The following is a 20,846-nucleotide window of genomic DNA, read 5'->3' as shown; positions in this document are numbered from 1 at the left end:
CCCGCTCTCATGTGACCTTTAATTGAGATGAAACATCAAAGTGGGTTGACATCTACTGCGGTCGGAGACATATCCATCAATGCATTCGCGTCAAATTATATTTTCTCGTTTGTTTCGAAAAATAAATAAATAAATGTTCATCTCAAGTTGAAGCGATGCTACAGGTTCTCATACCTCTTTAATGTCTCATTTGAAGTTGAGAAGGATTTTGCCTGGAATTTTAAATTGTGGCCAAATGTAGTATTGATATATCTTGTAGGTTTGTAGACTCTACAAAGTTGTCAGGTAGCACAACAATTTTTTTTTCTGAGGATATCTCAACAAAGTTTGGAAGCTAAAACTGCTGCAAAACGTCTCCAAAATAAGTTGCATGCTTATTGGCCTTTGGGCGTGTCCCCACCTGAGGAGTTGCGATTTCCAAAATATGCGTTGGATGCTTACACTCTCGGGTTTTCCATGAAATATTTCCTTGTAACGTACAAAAGAAAATTGAATTTGGGGATGTTCAGGTGGACAATTAGTCCATTTCACACTGACTGTCCAATCACCATTTCTACAAGTTAAGTGCAATATCATTATGAGGTAATGGCAGAGGGCGAGGACCCTTTCTTTCTGACATTATGGAGCACCATGTGCATCAATTATTGTTCAATGCTCATCTCTATTTTTTTTGCTGCTGGGTTTATTTAAGCACCACATTCAAGAATTCAAGACAAAGGTACTCAGGTGTTTTTCCTTTACAGAAACCCGCAAAACCCGGACATCCTCTCATTCTCTGCATCTTTTTGATCTCGGCTGGACATCTGTGTGCAGCAAGCAGAAGCTTGCCTTCATGCTTTGATTTATTTACTTATTTATTTTCCCTATTGGTATCGGACATTTGGCATCCTTCATTCTCACCTTTGTTGCTTGTTTCCGTTGAATCGCACGTTGTTGGAAATGGAACATCCATTTGCTTTAGCTGTTGAGGCATCTGAGAGATCATTGGTCCTGTTTAATGGTGACGAACAAGTCCTCTATAAAGGTTATCCATTGACATTCATTATTCCCCAAGTTGAATGGTCAGTAATTATTCTCAAGAAATCTCTATATTTACGTATTTTTCAGATTATTGTGATGGCCTGCCGTGAGATCGAAATGGGTCGGGTAAGCAATATTTTTTTTTTATATTGCATTGTGTTGTGTAATCCGAAGTGCGCATTGAAGCATGTCAACGTGTATTCGGTGAGGGAAGTAACGGAAGGAAACTTTTATTTTTGTTTAATTTTTTTTCTTTTTTTGTGGATGAATTTCCATTGCCGAGCTGGGGTGATGTTCTTATGCAGCTATCATAGAGGCAGTCATGTCTGAAGTATTGCAATTTGTTTTATCTGACCTTTTGTCCACCAGAGTTTTATCATCATTGCATAATGTTAAATTGTACGAGGGTGTGTTGAAAAGTAATGCCTCCTATTCTTTTTCTCCAAAACATGGAAAGATATTTGAATGAAACAGACATATATTAACATCAATCTTTATTGTAGTGTGGTGCGTATTTCTTTCTCAACATATACGAGGTTCGTCTAAAAAGTAACGGGACTGAGCCTGCTGTGTGCTCCACTTACACAACTTGAATGAACGGCTTGCGTCACAGTCTTTCATAACATTCCAGCAATATATATGATTGGTGATGATTGACTGCACTCATTGTGTGATTTTTTTTTTTTACAGGTCGTACTTCACACGTTCTCTAGTTTGAGTCGTCACGCTATGAGTCATGAGCAGAAAGCCAATCTGAAGTTTCTTGCCAAGCTTGGCAAAACACCTTCCGAATCCTTCGCAATGCTGCAGCAAGTCTACGGGGAAGAAACGATGTCACGTACACGTGCATTTGAATGGCACAAGAGGTTCAAAGAGGGACAGGAGGAGGTTTAAGAGATCCACGGTCTGGAAGACCTTCAACGAGTAGAACGGCGGACAACATCGAGCATGTGAAGCAGATGGTGCGCGCAGATCGTCGATTCATGGTGCCGATGATTGCTGAGGAACTTTCCATCAACAAGGACACTGTCTGGAGCATCATCACGGAAAATCTCGAAATGCGCAAGATGTGCGCAAAGATGGTCCCCAAGCTGTTGTCCGAGGACCAGAAACAGCAAAGAATCACTGTCTGTCAAGACATTATCAAGCACCTCGAGGACGATCCAGACCTGCTTGAGAGAGAGTCATTACTGGCGATTCATCGTGGATATTCGAATATGATCCCGCGACCAAACAGCAGAGTCGTCAGTGGAAAAGTCCGGCATCACCAAGACCAAAGAAAGCAAGGATGTCGAAGTTGAAGGTCAAGGTGATGCTCATCGCATTTTTTGACATCAAGGGCATCATCCACTTCGAGTTTCTACCACAGGGTCAAACAGTGAATCAATACATGTACCAGGAGATCCTCCAGCGCCTCATGAGATCAGTCCGGGACAAGAGGAAGGATCTGTGGGAGAATAACGCCTGGGTGCTCCACCATGACAACGCCCCTGCTCACAGTGCCCTGAGCATCCAACAGTTTCTGGTGGAGAGGAACGTGCCAACTCTGGAGCAACCCCCGTATTCGCCAGACTTGGCCCCTTGTGATTTTTTTCCTATTCCCCAAGCTCAAGGGGGTGATCAAGGGGACCCGATTTCCTGATATGGAGGCCATCAAAAGGGCCGTGACGATGAAACTCCGGAGGATTCCAGAAGAAGCCTTCCGGGGTGCATCGGAGTGTGGAAGAAGAGGATGGACAAGTGTGTGAGACTGGAGGGAAACTATTTTGAAGGGGACAAGTGATTTCAATATATTTTTTGGAATGAAATTTCTGTGATATCAGTCCCGTTACTTTTTAGACGGACCTCGTAGTCATCACTGCGGTCCACACATTTCTGCCAATGTTCAAGTAGTCTCGTGATGCCGTCGCGATACAACTGTGCATCCTGCTGACTTAACCAGTGCTTCATAGTATCCTTGACATCATAGTTGGATTACAAGTGTTCTCCACTGAAGTGTTCCTTAAGTTTGGGGAAGAGATGAAAATCTGACGGAGCCAAGTCGGGGGTGATTATCCTTTGTGGGGGTATTCCATCGACCATCTCTTACTCTCAGGATCATAATGGTGCACCCAACTCTCATTGCCAGCACTTCACGCTTCACAGCACTGAAAACACTGTACTACCCCCCCTGCCATCTTAACTAATGTAGCGCTGAGACATCTAGTGTCAGAATCACAAAACTTTTCACCAGTGGTGGGAACCAACGTACAAACTACGTTTTGTTTCATTCAATTATATTTACCTGTTTTGGAGAAAAATAATGAGGCATTACTTTTCAAAACACACTGGTATGTTTTTTTTTTTTTTTTTTTTTTATTTCTCACAAAATGAGGTGATCCTTGCCATGTTGTCACTCTAATATTTAAGTCTCAAGACAATCTCTACAGATCTTTGGATCTGATAACTCGTGGGGGAGGTTTTTGTTGTTTTTTTTACTTCCAATGATTGGGAAATTATGGTGTTTGGATTTTTTGTGGTCATTCGAACATCCTTGCTGTTTCATTTAGCTTTTCGTCATATTGGTTGTCATCTGAAATTAGATGGGGAGTAATCAGTCCTATTGATATGTAACTTTGCTGCAAATGGTGTTTTGCAGAAAAAAAGTGAGCAGTACTGGCCGACAAACGAAAATGGCCCCCTGAAATGTGGCCCATTTAACATCTGTCTGGTATGCACTTTCTCTTTATATGACTTGTCCGGGCGATTTTTGTGCTATGTTCAACATATTTACTGAAAGATGCAATAGTCCAAGCCTCACTATAAAAAATAAAACTAACTACTATTCGCTACTTACGGACCCCATTTATTCGCAGTTGATAAAATGTGATTTGCTTCTCCACTCGCGGTCCTGTGCTTTGCGTAGTCGCAGTTTTTCGCAGGCATATTCACGTTTTTTTTTTCGCAGCTTCGTGGTTTTTTTCTTTTTCTGGGTGTGTTTGCCATTTTTTTTCGCAGGCATATTCGTGGTTTTTTCCCACGGGATTTTTGATTTTCTTTCATGAATCATGAACCGCCGGGAACCTATCCCCCTTTTTCCCATTGAAACAATGGCCCTGACATTCACCGGTTCGACATTCGCAGCATTTTCCAGTAACGTATCCTTCGCGAATAGCAGTCTGACTACAATATAACAAGTTGTACAGTATACAGTGCCTTCAGAAAGTATTCACACCCTTGACTTTTGTCACATTTTGTTGTTACAGCCTGAATTTAAAATGGATTAAATATATATTTTTTGTCATCGATTTACACAAAATATGCCATAATGACAAAGTGACAACATGTTTTTAGAAATTTTTACAAATTAATTAAAAACAATAAGCTGAAATGTCTTGCATCAATAAGTATTCAAACCTTGCTTGAGTCAATACTTTGTGGAAGCGCCTTTGGCAGCGATTACAGCTTCGAGTTTTCTTGGGTATGTCTGCATCAGCTTTGCACTTCTGGATTTGGGGATTTTCTCCCATTCTTCCTTGCAGATTTGCTCGAGCTCCGTTAAGTTGGATGGGGAGCATCGGTGAACAGCAATCTTCAAGTGTTTCCACAGATTCTCAATGGGATTCAAGATTGGGCTTTGGCTGGGCCACTCGGTGACTTTCATGTTCTTCTTCTGAAGCCATTCCAGTGTTGCTTTCGCTATATGTTTGGGATTATTGTCTTGTTGGAGTGTAAATCTTCACCACAGTCTCAGGTATTTTGCACTCTGAAGCAGGCTCTCCTCAAGGATTTGCCTGTATTTGGTTCCATTCATTGTTCCCTCTACCCTGACAAGTCTCCCAGTCTCCATGCTACTGAAAATCGTCCCCATAGAATGATGCTGCCACCACCCCCATGCATCACGGTGGGGATGGTGTAAGATGGGTGAAGAGCTGTACCTTTGTCTCAGGAGTGGCTTCCATCTTTTCCCATAAAATTTTATTTGTGACGTGCAGCAGAGATTGTTGTTGTTCTGGCAGGTTCTCCCATCTCAGCCAAGGAACTCTGTCGTTCTGTCAGAGTGGTCATTAGGTTCTTCGTCACCTACCTGATCAACGTCGTCCTTGTCCGGTTGCTCAGTTTGGTCAGACTGCCAGCTCTAGGAAGAGTCTGGGTAGTTCCATATTTTTTTCTGTTTCCTAATGATGGAGCTCATTGTGCTCTTGGGAACTTCCAACACCAGAAATTGTTATATTCCCTTCCCCAGACCTAGGCCTTCTCACAATTCTGTCTCGGAGTTCAACAGACAGTTCCTTGGACTTCATGGTTGAGTATCTGCTCTGACATGCAATGTCAACTGTGGGACCTCATATAGAAAGGTGTGTTTCTTTCTAAATTATGTCCATTCAATTTAATTGGCCACAGGTGGACTCCAATCAAATTGTGGATATCTCAAGGATGATCAAAGGAAATTGGATGCACTTGAGCTCAATTTTGAGTGTCATATAGCAAAGGGGTTGAATACTTATGACTCAAGACATTTCAGCTTTTCATTTTTAATTACTTTCCAAAAATTCCTAAAAACATGTTTTCACTTTGTCATTATGGGGTATTTTGTGTAGATCAGTGACAAAAAATAAAAATGTAATCCATTTTGAATTCAGGCTGGAACAACAAAATGTGAAAATTACAGGGGTATGAATACTTTCTGAAGGCACTGTATATCGATAAAATTGCATTGATTAATTTTCCTACTTTGTACATGAAATATGCAGGAAGTACTGTTTGTACTTACATTTAGGAAAGTAATTGACAAATTTAAAACCTTGGTTTCTGTGGGACTGTTGGGAGTATATTCTCTGTAGAACTTTTTGAACGCTCCTTGTACATCTCCCATAACTTCATGAAATTGTCTGCTCTCCATCCTTTGTTTTAATGACTTCTTAACATTGAACAGGTTTCTGAAGAGAGTAGAACAGAGGATTACTGCATCAGGACCTTGAAAGTACAGCATCACTCGGTGGGTTCCATATTCCATCCCCTTTCTGCCCCTCTCTTCTCTAACAAAGTTTGCAAAGTTTTGGGGTTCATTTGGATGAATATGATACTTGTCATCAGAGTTATTAAATTCCAACTATCGCAGTCAATTTTATAATTTTCCACTTGCTCAAGACCAGGAAAGATTAGTCAGGGTTTTAGCCATAAATTGAAAGTAGGGCATCTCATTTCGTGAGCAAAGTGAACGATCATCAATTGGCAGGGTCCAGGGGCTGAGGCGAACCCTGGAAGCCTTATGGTTCCATATGCTCTTCGACTCGATCTAGTCCCAATTCTGGCTGCATTTTAATTTTATTTTACATTTTTCTTCCCTTTTTAAGAAATATAATATTTTGATTTTGTTGTATCACTTAAAGTTTTCTTCTTCTGGTATCCAAGGCAATCTCGACTCGGGGCTTGCAGACTTCCTCTCGTCACAGCCAACATGTGGCTCTTAATGGAGTTCTCTCATCCCCTCTTCCTATTCAGGTTGGAGTTCCTCAAGGCAGTATTCTGGGCCCTGTTCTTTTTCTGGTTTTCATCAAGGATCTCTCCGACTCTGGAAAATCCTCTTTATCTCTTTGCTGATGACTCCACCTCTGCCGTGTCATCTGTCATCCCTCAGGTCGGCAAGCAGCAGCCTCTTCACACTCTGCAGATCTGGATAAAATCACAAGCAGGTCAAACACTTGGAATATGTCTTTCAATCCTGACAAATCTCACACGCTCACGATGTCTCTCCAAAAAGGACCGTCTGGACTGGAACCCCCCCTCCCCCCATCCACTTTCTCAACAATCCCCTTGAAGAAGTCCTTTCATTCAAGCTTTTGGGCCTCACTATCTGCCATAATCTTTCCTGGGAAAGCCACATCTCCAAGCTGGTCTCCAAAGTTGGTCGCCGACTTGGCATCCTACGTCGTGCAAAGTTCTTCTTTGGCACACCTAGGCTTCTGTCCACATACAAAGCTTTCATCTGCAGTCTGATGGAGTACTGCACTCCCCCGTCGGGTGGTGCCTTGTATCACGCTGTGGAAACCAAAGATTTTAGGATCATTGGTGTCTCCCACGATGAAGCTGAGTCTTTGGGTCTCTCACTCTCTCACCGCAGGCAGGTCGGTGGTCTTTCTGTCTTTTACCGTCTCATCTCCGGCCTTGCCCCTCATGTTCTGTCTGTGATCTGTCCCCCCTACCTTTCTGCAGGGTGCTCAAGGTCTGCCAAAAACCCCCTTCTGGTGAAATTGCAAAAATCAAGAATCACTGCTCACCTTCACTTTTTCATTCCTCTTTTTTTTTTCTCACCTCTGGAACAAACTCCCACCCTGTTCAATTCCACTCCTCCCTCCAGGTCTTTAAAATAGCTGTTCACCACCATCTCTTATCTTCCCCCATCCAAAACCACAATCTTTTCTACCCCCGCTAACCCACCCCAAACCACCTCCTTCAAATTCCCTGTTTTCCTTCCTGAAAGTCCCTGTAGTTACTATATTTGTTTACCATGTACCCCACCCCATCCCTCTTTCTCCCACAGATCTCCTATTGTCTTTGTTCCCCACTACATTGTGCTTCCCTCTCCCACCCCTCTTGACTCCTGCCTTGTTATATATTTCTTGTATTAGCTCTTACACAAACCTCGACATGGGAAACAAAAAAAACAATGTTGCTAAGAACAGAAAAATAGACTTGTCAGACAATAATTTTGTGCGCTTTCATTTTTCAATGCAGAAACATAACAAGAGCAGTCGCAAAGCATCAATTGGGCAGGCAGGATGACCTCGAGGTACGCACACTTGCTTCTAAGCTGTCTGGCCTGGATTTGAATCCTGACCCAGCTCTAAACTGTCATCCCAATGCTTCATTGGCAGTGTAATTAATCATTGTGTGTGCCATCCATTGGATGGACGTTAAACTGGGCAATTCGTCTCCTTGCATTCGTTTGTGCACGTTAAAGATCCAACGGTGTCCTGTACAAAGAGTAGGTGAGCTACTGTCGGCACATTGGGCAATTTCCAAATTCCTGTCCTGACTTCCTGTGCCGAATTGTCGACCCGACCAGGATTGTAGACTCGGAACTGCCTTGGCAGCACCAATGCTCTGCATAGAGTCTGGTAGACGATGATGATGATGATGATGATGATGATGATGATGATGATGATGATGAACACAGACAATTAACTGAATAGTCAATATAATTTTGTGTTTATCCAAGAATAGACAATATAATTTTGTGGAACTTTGTCCAAGAGGTAGACAAATAGATAAGTAAGCAAGGAAACGCAAGATAGTTTAATTATTCGAGGATAATTTAATTTGTCGGTTAAGATGGAGTCACATGCACATATCGACAACAACCACCATCCTTTTGTCCACAAAATAGCACAAAATTAAAATGTGCACTATTAATTTAATTTATTGCTTGTCAGCTGTTTTCAGTTGTTGAACAAAGTTATCCTAAAGATCATGTCGACTCAATAAGAACGGAATTACAAAAAATGTTGTTGAATGTACCAACTCCAACCAACAATGTTGTAAATGTGAAAATGAAAGTGAAACGTGGTGTCTTGTTCCATCGTCCAGATTCCAGGCTGCCCATTCAGACAAATTTTACATGACGTGGAATTGTCATCCTCATATTGTAATCATAGGAAGTTTTTTGGCCACCCTCGGGGAAAATGCTATTTTTTTTTTGTATTAATATTATTATTATTTTTAAGGAGGTTCTGGTTTGGCCTGTGGTCGGACGTCCGGCGATTCTGCCATGCTTGACACTAGTCTAACTCCTAAACCCTGATGCTCATCTTCACTTCAAGTTCAGCGGCATATTTTGCTGAGGATATCTTGGCAACGCCTCTGCGTACCAGTAAAGGAAGCTCTCACAAAATCGAATGTTATTTTTCTGACCACATGTGTGCCCGTTTCACCATTTTGAATCCAGAAATATTCATGATCTTTTCCAAATAAGGTTCGGAGGTAAGATCACACCACGTTCTCAGTAACATCAGTTAAATTAACCAAAGTTTATTTTGTAATGAAATGGAAGACCAAATACTGTATTTGAGTCATCAGAAAAAAAACCCGAAGAAGTAAAGAGCAAAGATGGAGTCATGAAGAAGAACCTCGAAAGGATTCGGGTTTCAGCCGCTCCTCCACTTCCCTCAAACCCTTCCAGGCACAGCCCTGTAAGCCTTACAGAAAAATTTCTGCAAGAATTCACTTTTTCTTAGACAGATAGCTAAAGAGAAAGCAAGAATTAGAATGAATAAAGAGAAATGTGAAAAAGTAGAAAGAAGTGTGAAAGGAACAAAGATATCGGGAAGAACCCGGATAGATAGATAGAGAAATAGATAGATAGATAAGGAAGAACCCAGATAGATAGATAGATAAGGAAGAATCCGGATAGATAGATAGATAGATAAGGAAGAACCCGGAAAGATAGATAGATAGATAAGGAAGAATCCGGATAGATAGCTATCGCCGACACCATAAAACATCTGGAGCTGTATTGGTAATGCGGGAATCAGAGGTGGGCCTCGATCTTTTGGGGAAAGCCCACGTACAACTACAACACACTGAAACAACAGGGGCATAGTTTCACATCAGGCTTTTATATTCAAGTTATTCTAGTCTTTGCGAGTTTTATTTTTGTTCCAATCTTTTTTTATGTTTTAACCCTTTCAAACCCGGCTGTCTCAGATTGAATGATTTCTGTTGAAAAGAACGTACTGCCCTTCTCGAATACACTTTCACGAACTGCCCGTCACAAAGATGGGGAGACGCATTGGCAGGGAATATTTAGTGATTTAATACAGGTTAACTGACACGATGGCATAGAGGTATGCACACTCGCCTCGAGGCTGTGCAGATTGGGTTCAAATCTCGGCCTAGCTATAAACTGTCATCCCGGTGTTTCACGGGCAGGGTGGTTGATCAATGTGTGTGCCTTAACGTTGAATGGGCACGTTCATCCCCATGTGTTCTTCTCCCCCTCCCCTTGATCTTGAATGCCAGAATTTGTTGTTGGACGTTAAAGATCCCACAGCGTCCTTTGCGAAGAGTAGGTAAGCTATCCCCGACACCATGGACAAGTTACAAATTCCTGTCCGAACCAGCAGAGGGCATTGCATCAGCGGTGCCATCAGCCAATGATGCTACCCTGCAGACTTGCGCTACATGCGGACGAAGAAGAAGATGCAGTCCAGATCATTCTCCGATTTATATCGGATTTCCTATTTTATTTTATTTTTTTTCCCCCTTTCCGGGTTTCCCCATTTATTATCAAAATAATCGTGATCACTCATAAAAGATATGCTCAGGAACTGGAAGGCATTGAGCAAGAAAATGCAGCCAAAAGATCTATGGTACGATCAGCATAATTGAAAAGCAGCCATGACAGGTAATATTTAATGAATAAGGTACATACCAACAACTTGTATCCATCTACACTCTACAGTTAGTTGGTTTCTTTAAAAATGTGGGCATACTTGTCTCCATGTATGCACACATTGGTTGTGCATCCATGAAGACGTGTTTTTTGCACTGTTCTTATTGTGCACCATGAGGGCACAAATTGTTCACTGCACAGTACATATTTCAAAATGACAGGAAAGGCGATGCTACGGTAATAACATTGTTGGCGCAACAAAACGTGTCCCAGAAGGCATCTCAAATATGTCCAAAATGCTTAAAACTTAACAGCTTCTCTTAACAGTTGGCAACACCTCTTGACTACATTTACAGACAACTTTGATAAAGGTATAAACAGAGATTAACATTGGTGTTACTGGTGAGAGTAGAACTTTACAAATCCCTTCATTGATGAGCATGCATTCATTGTGTCAGCAGGAGACACGTACGATATACCATTTCCATTTCATCACCTGGCCCGACCACGATGTACCTTCAAGCTTTGGTCCTATCCTAGACATGATCTCAGACATGCGCAGCAAGCAGCCAGATGACTATCCCCCCATCTGCTTCCACTGCAGGTACACGTAAAATGGTTGTTAAAAGACTTCTGTTCCATCGACGCTGTGCTATCTGAAGATTTGTGTAGTTTTTGGAACTCTCAGTTGTTCCTCTTTTCTCTCGCCTGCGGAACCAACTTCCCCAGTCTGTTCGGTCCCATTTCTTCCCTCCAGGGTTTCGAGACGGCTGTTCACCACTACCTCAGGTCATCCCTCATCCATACTCATGATCTCTTCTGCCCCCAAATGATCCCTTTCCTAGGTTATTGCGATCCTCCCCCCTCTCTCCCCTTCTTTTAGTTTGCTAGTTGTTGGTTGGTTTGTTCCCAATCTGTTTCATCCCTGCTTTTCCCTCCCTCTTCTTGATGTGTCGCAGCTTGTGTGAACCTTGTTCATCCCAATGTGTTCTTCTCCCCCTCGCCTTGATCTCACTCTCACTCTCACTTATACTCTGTTGGTGTTTCCCCCTTTCCATTTTGTCCCCTTCCATTCTGCTCCAGCTCTTCCACGAGCCTCGATCTTGTATGCGAAAACACTGCACTTGTTCAAACTCGTTAGGAAAAGACTTGCCCATCAAGATAGTATCACTGGCGCTTTAATGCAACCATGCTATTTGGGTGAGATGAGCAGTAAACCAATGACATTTGTGTGGTGAATACTGAAGTAAGAGAATAATTCTACAGCTGGGGGATGTGAACACGACAGTGATGAAGCCTTGCCTTTTGAGTGGTCTTGCACTCGTTTATTTTGTCCCTGCTCCAAGTTTTATTTCTACCGCATTAATGGGCTCATTATGAGTGATTTTATGAGTGACTTGCATCGGAGGTGCATGCAAACGAGTGAAATTATCTCGTGCTATTGTCTGCAGTGCTGGATGTGGCAGGACTGGTGCCATCTGTGCAATTGACTACACTTGGAACCTTCTAAAGCAGCAGGTTGGTTTTCCATTTTCCTTGATGATGCAACATGCCCATATGCCCTAAGGATGTTACGTTTGTGAGAAACAGTTTTATTTATTCCTTTTAAATATATTGCATGCACACAGTCAGAGATGCCAAAGTGTCGTGTTTTTCTGTTATCCCTGCTGACTCAGAGGTTGGCTTGACACAGATTACCCATTTTTTACCCTGCACACACAGAGCGAAAAGTGGGGCGAAGCAATTGCTTCAAGTCCGTCCATCTGTCTTATCGGTGTATGATCGTCAGTTTGGTATCGAGGAATAGCTTATTTAAATTGAATGTTATCTTTTGAATACAAATCGGAACATGGATAATAAGAGAAGTCTGTCGTTTTAACGTACCTTGGCTCTGAATTCACCCTGACCGCGCGTGCGCTGAGAGGAGTGAGATAATATTTTACTCTATCTGCATGCCTGGTAGTCAAGCAAAATTGTAAATCATTCCGAAGAAGAAACTTGCTGCTTTTAAGGACGTTATAAAGGACACAAACAACAGGCACAAATAACTAATATAACGTGTTGAGGTGGTGTAATAGCTGCTGGGAAACTGGTGGTGAAGCCCAGAATTTTCTTTATTTATGCTCCTTTAAACCTTTTCAAACCTTTATCTTAAATGAATTGTATACTTGAAGACTGTATAAAACTAAACTAGTCTAACTGGTGGTTCGACTAAATGTCAGATGGAGAGATTAAATTGACAATTTTACTGTTTTCTTTTTAGGTCATCTCTACCGAGATGACCTAATAAAGCCGGACCAAATGTCTGTACGTCCGTCCGTCAACCATTTTTCTTTCCGATCTTGATGAAACTTAGTATGTGGGTCGAGGTCGATGAGTGTTGCACAACGATATAACTTTTGTCCGGGTTCAAGGTCAGGGTCCAGGTCACGTAAGTTATAAAAATCGCCATTTTCAAAACCTATCTAGTCTGCCATTCTACAAGATATTCGGCAACTGTTTATTGATTATGATAGTAAAAAAGATTATCTTGTGTCAAACCGGACAGATTTTTGAATTTCCTTCCCGTTTGATCGTCGCGTGATCTGGAAGATGGCGAAAAACGCCGATGCGATTCGCAAAGAAGGAAGGAAGGAGAAATGAAATATAAATATAAAACACATTTTTAGCCTTTTATATTTATACATTTTCTGCCAAAGGTGCAAAAGTTTCAAACCCGAAATGTAAACGTCGGCATTTATTTTCAAAATATAATTTCGTGCGTGCGCGCCAAAATGCCGAGTCATCTTTAACCAAACTGCGCAGTTCGAGCTGCGCAGTAGTCTTTGGTCATAACTGAACATTGAGAACTTGTGGTATTATAGAGATGACCGTCACCCCCACACGGGGGTAATTTTTGTTTGTTTCTTTTTACCCCTTAATCCCTACCCCCAAGCCCACCTTTCAAATTTTCAGTTTTTCCTTCTTGAGAGTTTCTTCTGTATCCATCTTGTCCACCTGTGTGTCCACATTTACCCCTCATTCCCCCACACCGATTATAATTTGTCCAAGTTTCCCTCTGTTTTGTCCCTCAAATGCCTTGCGTTGGCTTAATGGTTAGGGTGGTGGGTTTGGGATCCTAGGGTCCTGAGTTCAAATCCCGCTCAGCTGTTGAATTAATACCAGGTGGGGTTAACTCGGCCTGTCATCCTTCCGAGGTCGACAAAATGAGTATCAGCTTGCTGGTATCCTGTGTCGGAGTGGCGACCCGTCTTAGTGCAGCAGATAACTGCAAAAATACTTCGGTTAGTGATGCAAGCACGAAATTTGGTACAAATACTCTTTGAGGTCCACTTTTTTCAAAAAAGGCGCTGGCCATGAAAAATTCCAAGATGGCGACCATTTTTCAAGATGGCCGCCATATGCACAGAAAATTCCTCTTCTGCAGCTAAATATTTGAAACAAAACACAACATTAAGGGTGTAAACCAAAGTTTTTTGTGTCTAAGATTTTAGCATGATTATTCTTTGTAATGTAACACCTCACAGCATGGTTGTAACAAAGATGGCATCCAAGATGTCTGCCGCAAAACCAAAACAATGCTCATATTTCAGGAAATAATAGACATAGACTCATAATTTTTGGATCTATACCTAGGTTTTTGGGATCAACTAATTAGGTGGACATGGTTTTAGATTCCTAGTTTCCATGCATACTGTTGGAGATGAATGACATCACATGGAGATCCCATGCATACATGAAACAAAGATGGGAGTCCAAGATGGCTTCTACAATAGCTATAAACCATTGTTCACGAACTAGCGTTTGGAACAAAATCTTTTTTTTTTTTAAAGGTTTACTAACTTGACAGATATGGTTCAGATATGGACAGAAAAATTCTTCCCATTTTGCAAAGGGAAAATCAACCATGGACGGTTAGTCGTCATTGGAGATGCTGAGGCCATGCTCATGCAGCATTTCTACCAGGCTTCTCTTCCTGGTTTTGGCAAAGATAGAGAGACCCATGTACACTGCGAATGGTGTTTCTCTGTCTTTGGAGTGTCTGTGTGTTGATGCTCCCTCTTTATATCAGGAATAGCAGTTATACTGCAGCAGCTGGGAAATGGCCTGGTCAGACTTTGAAGCCCCAAATCTCAACTGTGATTTGATGTCTGCTCCATGTTCAACCATCCCGACGAATTGAAGGAGAATGGGTGGTATAGCATCTTTAACACCGCCTTCAGGAAATGTGCCGTCAAATCTTGATTGATGGTCTAGTATGTGTCGTCTCAAGATTTTTGCAGCTTTAGCCATCACAAGTGCATCAGAGTATTCTGATGCTTTTGATAGTGACAAAGCCACATCTTTCTGGAATGCTAAAAGCACACCTCTTCCCTTTTTGTGAGCTTCAAGCTCAGGGATTTCAGCCAATAATTTATCCTTTAATCTGGTGGTATTGACAGTGGGAGTATCAACAGCGAGTTGTGACAGACGTTGTTGGTATAACTGGTAAATATCTGCAAGGGGGAAGACTGTGGGACCGTCTGAATTCAGACTGGTTTCAACAATGTAATTCACCAATTCCGAAAGAACCAGTGGGTACACATCTGGTTCCTCCTTAGTTTGATGTGAGTCTTTCTCAAGACTTCTGAGATGGTATCTCTCCCTGTTGTACAGAGCAGTGAGACAGGCACGATGGTATTTTAGTTCCTGGTCAATGGCATCTCCACCACCCAGTTTTGCTAACAACGTGCCATCATTCAGTGTTTGAGCACACTCGTGTAGCCTCTTGTCCAAGTTCATGGTCATAACTTGCCGAAGGTCAGATTCAGGTGATGTCTTTTCACACATAATACATACTTGACCATCATGGCTAGTTCGTCACTGCTTCACATGCCCTTCATCTGTTTCACTACCACGAGAGTCGGATCGACGTTTCTTGGTACGATCGAGTTTAGTGTTATTAAATAACAATCGACAACTCATGTGGTACTTTGCCTCATTCCTTCTCAGCGTTGCCTCTATACCTCCACCCTCATTCAGTCTAGCTTGGTCTAAAATCAATGGGAGTGCACTGATCTCATTGAATAGAGGTATATTGGTCGCTAGCATATTACACCCATCATGTTCTGGGACATGATGGGTAGGAGGGGAAGTCAGGGCTTCATTCTTTTTGTCTTTTTGGCAAAGACAGCATCCAGTCCAGTCTGTTTGCCTCTTGGCTAAAATTGGATTCGCATCTGCCATTTTGATTAAGGCCGAGGGTTTATCCTTTTACCACCTTAATCAACGCACATTCCTGTATGGGATACGACTAGGTTCGGGTGACCTACACCTAGCCCGATCATTCATCCAGTGTCATTTAAGTCCCGTGTGATCTGTACACCATTCGGGTAACTACATGAGCAAGTCATGTATAGCCCCCTTACCCTTGGCTCAGCTCTCCCACGCTGGCACACCCTGTCAATTCAGGCGCGGCTATCTAACTAAATATAGTAACTACAAACTACTGTTTACCAGCTACTGGATATGGGGCTGTTAGACAGCATTTGGGACACTAAACTAAACTATACTACAAGATCAGCTTGTACTGCTTGTACAGCTTGTACTACAACTACTAGTCTATTATTACAGCATTAGTAAAGCGAGATCAGCTGACACTGAACCCCATGCTGAGTTACACAGCAGTGACGTCACCAGTGTGCCCTGGTTGTGCGCTGACATCACTCTATTATAATTATGCTAAGCTTTCCTCCACCCTCTAAAATGCAATCTGACAAAGTAAGTAATAATTCTCATGAAATCCATTACCTTTATTACCTATTTGCCGACTTATAGTACTTAGTATTTCTATGTTTATTCATTGATGAGATATTTTTAAGTTTTACGGTGGCCATCTTGGACGCCATCTTTGTTGTGACAGGTAATTTTTCGATATATGACAAACAAGTGAACATTTATGCAATAAATCAAAAATAAAAGTATTTTACCACTAAATTTTGTGAAATGATAAATGATTATTACCAGCTTGATTTTTCTGGAGATACGGCTTAGCAGCCATCTTGGAAATGGCAGCCATTTTAATTTTCAGTAGGAGCAATATTTTTGCATAAAGAGTGATCTTTGGAGACTCGAGATAATTCTTGTTAAATTTCATGCTTGCATCATAAGATATTCTGATGAAAATAAGAAAATATCTTCAGAACAGTTCCTGAAATATTAGGATTTATAGATTTCATGGCGGCTATCTTGGACGCCATCTTTGCTTTGACCATTTGATTATGTACTAGAGCCCAGACAACATTCCTATTAGATTATTTGACCCCCTAAAACCCCGGTATACGCTCAAAATATTGTCTTTAATCCAAATACTTGCTTTAGGAATAATACTTTTCAATTTGGATGGCGGCCATCTTGGAAAATGGGCGCCATCTTGATTTTTTTCGTGGCCAGGGCCATTTTTTAACGCAGTAGACCAAAGAGAGTATTTGTGCCAAATTTCATGCTTGCATCACAAACCGAAGTATTCTAGGGGTATTTTGCAGTTATCTGCTGCACTATCTAGGATTGTGCCCAATAGCCAAGGAGACTGCTTAGGCAGCACCAATGCTCTGCACACTGTATGGTCCCAATGGATGGATGGATTGTCCCTCAACCCTGCTGTTGGTGTTTCCCCCTCTCTCTCTCTCTACTGTTCCTTTTCTTCTGTTGCATCCTGATCCACTCAGTGTTCCAAGCTCTTCCACGAGCCTCGACTTTGTATGCAAAAAAACCCCCATCATTTTGTCTCGAAAAATTGGCAAGTAATTGATTGTGGTTTAATGTTGGCAAAAGTGTCGTTTCTCAGGGCAGAATCTCGTGTCGCCGATATAAAACATACACGTTCGCTTGTTTTTCCTCCCTTTATCCTTGTAGAAGATCACAGACAACTTTAGAGTGTACAAAATTGTGGAGGAGATGCGGAAGCAACGGCCTTCTGCTGTACAGACCAAGGCAAGGCTCATGCTTTCAACTTTTTAATTTTTTTGATGTTCTGTATGTACTGAGTACTATAATTATACATGTCAATTGTAGTTACCCAATAATTTGCCACCCAATCAGCTTGCTCCCGAGCAACAGGAAATTCCATTTGCCAGCTAGTGGGAGAGCCTTTTGTGGTTACCCACCGACTTGTAACAGGAATTTTATCAAATAATAAAACTGCTTTACATCAGCTGAAACATTGTTTTCAATGTTAAATTAACCTTGTTTAAAAGAAAAGTGACTAACACCCCATTCTGTCTGTGGAGAGAACGTGAATAGCACATAGCGGCTGACAGACGTCTGCTGCATGCTGTGGCTCATCACATCGGAAGCCTTTTTGGCCCTCTCTGCCGTGACACTTTCTTCACCTCGATATGTCGATGACCAATGACAGCTTGTCACACTGCTCTTTCATGTGGCTCTCCATCCAATGTGCTAGAACCTCGGAGGGGCTTGCAATGCCTACTTTATTCTCCTGCTGCATCCGTTTCTAAACTTCATTTCTTCACCAAAACTTTCATTCGATTTGACGAGTTCGGTTGCTTCTTGCATGCCATTTGAACTTGCGTCTTTGTCCGACCTATTGCTTTCTTTTAGGGCTTCTTATCTGGTGCTGCATAATCCATTTCCTTGTGGACCCGTTCCGTTCTTCCATTTGAGTGGTAATGATCAGCTACTGCATCAACATTGTAATTATCATTTGTTTTTTGCCACACACTTGAGATGGTGATGAAACCAGGGGATGAAGAAAGTGTGAGGACAGGTGGTACAGGGATAGGAAACTCTTGACCCCTCATTTAGCTCTCTTGTAACTCCCGTTGTGAATTGTAACTGTTAATGCTAACCATTCTTGTAGTCATCTCTTCAAGGCCCATTAATTAATTCATGGTTGGTACCTCTCTCACCATTCTTCCACAGAAACCTGTTCATAGCAACTTTTATTTAAGATTTTCATCTTCTAAATACTGTATGATCAATACAAATGAGGTCCCAAGGAGGGGAGGTGGCAGGGTGGGTGTATCACGTGACTACAATGTGCAGATACTGAGGCCCCCTTGGGAAGATACTTTAACATCTGGCACTTGATGCCTCTCCGGTCCTCGTTGAAGACCACTTGGTAGTTGAATCATCAGACTTGAGACTTTACCTGTTGGGAAGCTACACTATTTGGTGGTGCCTTAATTTGTGAATATGTTTCCCTTTTCTCTCACATGTAGATTGTATGTCTTGATTCTTGAATGCCTGTAGAACGGCAAGTCGCCAGCCGAACAAGCTCTTGTGTTGTCACCGATACCTACCCAATAACTTTTCATATTTTTGCTTATCTTGCCTTCTTCGGCTACTTTAACCTTTTATGTACTCTGATGGTATTTGCCTTTTCCCCTGTTGATATACCTTTCAAACTTGCACTCTGTCACATTGCTCATCCATGGGCGCAATCACATTTTTCATTCTGCTTAACTGAATCCTTCCTCGCACAGGATGTCCCTGACTCCTTAGTGTGGCTCTCCCTGGCTATTGTCTCCTCCAGTTTAATCAACGTGAACCCCGTCCTGACAGCGGAGTTGCACTTTATATCAAAAACTCAATTTCTCACTCTCCGAGTTCTGCTCTTACACCCCCCCCAAACCCCAGGAGTACCTCTGGCTGTGACTTCCCCTCTGCTCTGACCTCATGTTTGTCTGTGTGTTGTATCGTCCTCCCAATAATGATGACTTCATTGACATCTCTTTCAGATGACACGGACCAACTTTTAATCACTCATCCCAACTCTCTCTTCCTCATACGTGGTGACCTCAGTTGTCATCATGCCAGTTGGCTGGGTGTTGGTACCTCTCTCACCAGCCATGACACTTCTGCAAAAGACTTCTTTGGCTCCATGGGTATGACTCGATCTGTGAACTTTCTCACCCAGATTTCTCCGAATGGCAAATCCTCCCTTCTGGATATGGTGATGACCAATTTCCCCGCCAATGTAACTTGCTAGTCCTCTGTCCCAATTGGCTCATCTGATTATGTGCTCGTGAAGGTTAACATCTCTGGCCATTCTCAGAGAACAGCCTCTGCACTGAGTCTGGCAGTTTGCTCAGGCAGCCTGGCAGGGACTACAAGCAGCCATCTCTCTTCAGGACTGGTCTCCTAGATCTACCACCTCTAATATTAATTCAGCAGGGAATTGTTCCACAGAAACCTGTTCTGTTATACACAGATTCATCCCATCTCATCTTCAGTTATCTTACCCATCCTCCCACCATTGGAATTCTGAATCCTGATGTGAGGCAGTTGCTTTGAGACTACTTGCATTATCCTCCTCGAGGGCAAATCCAACAGAAGGCAACCTCGGATCATTCCCCAAAGCCTGCAACAAGTGTGTGTCTACTTTCAGGAGAGTCATAAAAGACCATCTGCCAAATTCTCAAGAATGAGCTTTCAAACTTGTCTCCGTCCTCCAAGAACTGGTGGCACCTTGTCAAGTTGGCCGCTGGTGTAAAGTCCCCTTTTATCCCCTCCCTCACTTCAAATGGCACCACAGTTGATTCCACTCATGAGAAAGCCAAAATGCCTCAATTCTATGTTTTCCTCAAAATCTTGTCGTCGAGGGTTCTGGCAACCCTTGACTCTGACCCTGCAACTGGACCGGACGGCATCAGCTCATGTGTCCGAAAAACATGCTCGGCTGCTTTTGTGCTTCCCCTCTGCCCTTTTCACCCTATCATTTACCATAGGTCATCTTCCATCTACTTGGAAATCAGCCAATATCACTGCATTACCCAAAAAGGTGCACAAATGGACCCCTTAACTACAGACCAATTTGTTTGCTTTCAATCATCAGCAAGGTCATAGAATCCATCATCGCAGTTCACATAAAATTATTCCTTTTCTCTAACAGTCTCATCTTGGAATTAGATCTGGTCACTCTACCTGGGACATGCTGTTTCTACTCTCCCAACAATGGATGGAGACCCTCAATATCAGACATGAGATCAGGGCCATCTCTCTGGACATATCTCGAGCTTTTGATGCAGTCTGGTATCCTGCCTTGCTCTCCACAATGTCTGCCTATGACATCCAAGGCCAACTCCACTCTTGGATTACAGACTTCCTCCACTCTAGCAGCCAACTTGTGGCTCTCAACAGAACCCTTTCTTCTCCTCTCCCTGTCATGGCTGGAGTACCCCAGGCAGTGTTCCAGCCCACATCTTATTCCTAATCTTTGTCAAATGTCTCACTGACTCTGGAAAATCCTCTTTACCTCTTTGCTAATGACTCCACTCTCTGCCTTGACATCTGTCATCCTGACAGACAAGCAGCAGCCTCTTCCCTCTCCTTAGACCTTGACAAAAATCACAATCTGGTCAAACACTTGGAATGTCTTTCAATCTTGAGAACCCTCTCCCCCTTCCTCTCCCCCTTCCTCTCCCCCTTCCTCTCCCCCTTCCTCTCCCCTTCC

The 20,846-nt window shown here is 42.4% G+C and overlaps 1 protein-coding gene across 15 annotated transcripts in view; it reads left to right on the top strand.

Moving 5' to 3' along the window:
* Positions 1-20,846, top strand: part of LOC147019646 (tyrosine-protein phosphatase non-receptor type 12-like) — a 153,228-nt gene that overhangs the window by 84,173 nt on the left and 48,209 nt on the right. For all 15 annotated transcript variants that reach the window (XR_015061471.1, XM_085894243.1, XM_085894238.1 and 12 more), the window contains 6 exons: positions 1,108-1,146; positions 3,659-3,730; positions 5,936-5,998; positions 10,855-10,997; positions 11,845-11,911; positions 17,288-17,365. Coding sequence is in view for 14 of the 15 variants with exons in the window: in XM_085894243.1 (XP_085750369.1) it covers positions 1,108-1,146; positions 3,659-3,730; positions 5,936-5,998; positions 10,855-10,997; positions 11,845-11,911; positions 17,288-17,365 (462 nt within the window). In the remaining variant the exon portion in view is untranslated. The remainder of the gene's footprint in view (positions 1-1,107; positions 1,147-3,658; positions 3,731-5,935; positions 5,999-10,854; positions 10,998-11,844; positions 11,912-17,287; positions 17,366-20,846) is intronic.

The sequence above is a fragment of the Eptatretus burgeri genome, chromosome 9, assembly GCF_056783735.1.
Source record: "Eptatretus burgeri isolate ZD-2024b chromosome 9, Ebu_testis_v1, whole genome shotgun sequence".
NCBI lineage: Eukaryota > Metazoa > Chordata > Myxini > Myxiniformes > Myxinidae > Eptatretus > Eptatretus burgeri.
The sequence above is the reverse complement of the archived record's forward strand: the minus strand, read 5'-3'. Positions and strand labels throughout refer to the sequence as shown.